General features: G+C 38.4%; 1 protein-coding gene across 1 annotated transcript; it reads right to left on the reverse strand.

The window, feature by feature from the left end:
- Positions 1-3,160: 3,160 nt before the first annotated feature.
- On the reverse strand, positions 3,161-3,784 carry LOC140009954 (uncharacterized). The gene has a single exon (XM_072056304.1). The coding sequence runs from the start codon at positions 3,782-3,784 to the stop codon at positions 3,161-3,163; it is 624 nt and encodes a 207-aa protein (XP_071912405.1).
- Between the last annotated feature and the right edge of the window lie 243 nt (positions 3,785-4,027).

Raw genomic sequence — 4,027 nt, forward strand, 5'->3', positions numbered from 1 at the left:
TCTTTTTTTTCTTTCGATTTTTCATTTTTTTTTCAATATATTTTTTTTGTATTTTTTTTTCATCTCTCTCTTTTTTTTTTCTTTTAAAATGCACAGCATAAATACCACAGCTGCCAACCATAAACGTACTTTTGGAACACACTTGAAATTTTCATACAAGAATATTAATGCATTCCTTTGACACAAGGTTCAAATGAGAGGGTCCAAACGAAAAAGTTTTAAGATAATAATTTGGCTATTAAACAAAGAAAATGATTGAGGCTCAAATAGGGCTAACTATGGGTAAACATAATTAGGGAAGGAATTTAGAAAGTCAAAAGGGTTAAACCTAATTGCCCTTATCATTTTAATGCATCAAATTCAAGCGTGGTCTCAACATGCATAACAAAGCAAGTTCTAGAATGTCAAATCATATGTGATATCACTCAACAAAAGAAGATAGAGCAAAATGTACTAAATTGCTCATAAAGCCCAAAAGCTCACAAAGTGGTTAAAATTATGTCAAATCTAGCACATCCATCATTCAAATCAATTGCAAGAAAATAACATACTCATGCTAGTAACATTACACTATTCATATGTGCATCTTGATTGCTTTTCGTAAAACACAATAGAAGCTCCAAAACTAGATTTGAAAAAAATGTAAAATTTTTTTATGAAAAATTTTTCACTTGAAATATTCCCTCCCCTACACCTAAATCAGACATTGTTCTCAATGTAAGATATTAAGAGCAAAAGAAAGGCAGAGGGACGTCCCTGAACATGAAGATCAAGAATGCGGGGCAAAGGGTGGTGAGAAGCCCACAGAAACGAAGTAAGCCACCAAGTTTTCCGCCATCCGCGAACTTTGAAGCTCGATATTGGCAATTCGACTGTCTAGATGTTGTATCTGCGCGTGCAAACTCTGGAACTGAGCATCCATTTAGATGGTGGACATGACGTGGATGTAGAAGGACCTGTGTCGTCTGTAGACAAAGCAGCAGCGGGGACAGCAACAGGGGTAGAGTGATTCTAGCTGGTGACCGAAGCCGTAGCTCCCCCGGAGATGCAAACTAGTACTGGTCCTGAACACGATGAATAACTCCCATTCGCTCCAAACAAGCCAAATCCAACGGATCCGTTGGGCGAGCAACATGCACTTCGAAATCTTCCCCAAATGAGTCACACATCTGGTGAGTTATATGCGTGATAATAGACCCCAATATTAATGGCTTGTGTGGTTTGGTGAGCACGGTCTGCAATTGAGTAGCTAACCAACATCCAAAATTAACTTTGACATTATTGACCTGCACCACAGAAAATAGAATTCAGCTTTACTCAAAATACAAGACGCATCCTTCCGTCCAGAAAAATTGAACGCTAAGAACATGTGAACGTATCTTAAAATGGGATCTTTCAAATAAGAACTCTTGGACCTGCTAGGATTATAGGTGAGCTTATCAATAGACCATTCTCGCCAAATGTCAATATAATCCCTAGCGAATGGCTATCCATAATCACATGCACTGTTCGTGTACTCTGGAGATGAGACAGCCTCCGGATCGATGAAACCCAAAAGTATATTGAACTCATTGAGGGACAGACTCATATCAACACCCAACAACCTAAACTTTACCACGTTGGGAGTACTCAAAGTTAAGTTACTTGGTTTGTCAAAGCTGAATGTAGTATAAAATTCCAAAGACAACTCACTATAAGAAGGATAATCAATTGTCAAATACCGTTGCCAACCAATTGCAGCAAACAACCGATCCACATCACTAGCAATGTGCAGGTGGTCAAGTGTAGGGCGATGGACAGATTTGCAAGCAGCAAAAGGTTTGACTCGCAACATTTGAAGCCATTCTAGTTGCTCGGAACTAAACCCATCAAGTGCACCTCCCAATTCGTTATCTCCAGATGGTAGAATACTCTTGTGAATCCCCAAACGTGACCTCTTCTTCGGTTGGATAAGGGCTCTTCGTTTCTTAGGTTTGGGAGCAGGTTTAAGCGGCGCAGATGAAGTTTTACCTGGTTTCGTTGAAGAAGTCTTTTTCTTTGCCATAGTTCAACAATTCAAATGCACCCACAAAGGTTAATAACCGAAGAGTAATTGTGAACCAATCGAAGAATGAAACCAAGTGGGATCCCCAGTAGAAGCCAAACTCGAGTCGAACAACCCACTATCAATTGTCTTTGAAAACAATAGGAGATAATCATGCAATTGGCAAGCTATGTGGACGGATGGAAGACTAATCAAGCTTCCTAAAGCCAACAATGGAGGGACCTACAAGCTATTGTTGTAAAATTGAAAGACTATAACAATGGCACTTGTGCAATTAACCACCGACTACTACTTTGATAAGCACAATCAACCAATGACCAAGAACCAAATATCTACCCACTGTCCATAAATCCAAGAAATCAAGTGCAGTTGTTAAAGCAATTAACTGGGGGAAAACAGAAATCGGCAGCACGAAATCTGAATTGATGAAATTGAACTACCAAAAATTGATGAATGAAGAAGCAGCCTAGATAATACCCGTTTCTTGTTGGAACTCGGTAGAATTTCAGGCGAGCAGTCCCACGAAGGTGTGTTTGCCGATGATGGAGCAGCAGAGACCAAAGATAGAAGATGGCACTTGGAGTCTCGGTCAAGGCTATGGGAAAAGGAAAAGAAAAGGAACAAGTTAAGGTAATTGAAACAAATGGAAGAGGAAAGATAGCAGCCCTTGCTAATAAGAGAGACGGGCCCAAACCGAATTGGGGATGATGTTTTTTTTTTCTTTCTAATTTAAATTTTTTTTTGAATCACTTAAATCAAACTCAAGACGATGCTACAAGGCATGGTCACGCTTTATAACAAAAGCTCTTCTGCCCATCCAACTTGAAAGTCAACAGTGCACTCCGGACATAGAGCGTGGGCACGTCTTATAACAGAGGGTCTTGAAAATCAACGGTCTGCATTTAGCGTAAAGCGTGGGCACGTCTTATAATCGAAAGTCGTCTGCCTAAGAGTTTACCTACAATAAAAAGTTTCGGTCAATAGGAGCCAAACTAAACTCACCTTTAACACAAAAATACGAAATAAAAAAAACACAAAAAACTAAAAATTGAAACTCTTGGAGTACCTTCCAAGTAGCGCCTTTCTTTAACATCTTTGGTTAGATGATACCAGTGATCAATCAGGGTGTAACTCAAACTTCTTTGCACCTCTTGACATTTCTGGCGAATCCAAATTGCGATTGATTACAACCTTCAAAGTATCTCTACCATTTAATTCAAACTTTTGCCGTATGAAAGGGTCAATTACATCTATAACAAAAACAGAATGTGCCTCACTGGAACATTTAATGGGATCACAAATATTGAATTTTATTATTTCACCATCAAATTCCATTGTCAAGGTTCCTGAATAAACATCAATTTTTGTTTTAGATGTTATTAAAAATGGTCTGCCTAACAAAATTGGGGGTGAAACAGAAAAATCATCATCCCTATCCAACACATAGAAATCTGCAGGAAAAACCAATTTATCAACTTGAACTAGAATATCCTCTAACACCCCATCAGGATATGCATTAGACCTATCAGCAAGTTGCATAATGACACTCGTTTCTTCTAAGGGTCCAAGATTCAGAGAATTATAAATGGAACGAGGCATGATATTTATTGCAGCTCCTAAATCTATCAATGCTTTTTCGACCTTAACATTCCCTATTTTGCAAGGAACAGTAAATATACCTGGATCCTTATATTTAGGAGGCAATTTCTGTTGTAAAACCGCTGAAACATTTTCTCCCATATAAATCTTTTCAAAACCCTTTAACTTTTTCTTAGTGGTGCACAATTCTCTAAGAAATTTCGCATATTGTGGAATTTATTTAATGGCATTGAGAAGAGGAATATTTACCTCAACTTTGCGAAAAATGTCAAAAACTTCTTGCTCTTGCTCTTCCTTCTTGGATTTTGCAAATCGACTGGGAAATGGAGGAGGAGGTGTCACCACTACTGACTATTCATCTCTGAATTTTTGCTGCGGCACATC

This window comes from Coffea arabica, chromosome 6e (assembly GCF_036785885.1).
Source record: "Coffea arabica cultivar ET-39 chromosome 6e, Coffea Arabica ET-39 HiFi, whole genome shotgun sequence".
Lineage (NCBI taxonomy): Eukaryota > Viridiplantae > Streptophyta > Magnoliopsida > Gentianales > Rubiaceae > Coffea > Coffea arabica.

Coding starts and splice junctions, on each gene's coding strand:
- LOC140009954 (XM_072056304.1), bottom strand. CDS start 3,784: ATGGGAGAAAATGTTTCAGCGGTTTTACAACAGAAATTGCCTCCTAAA.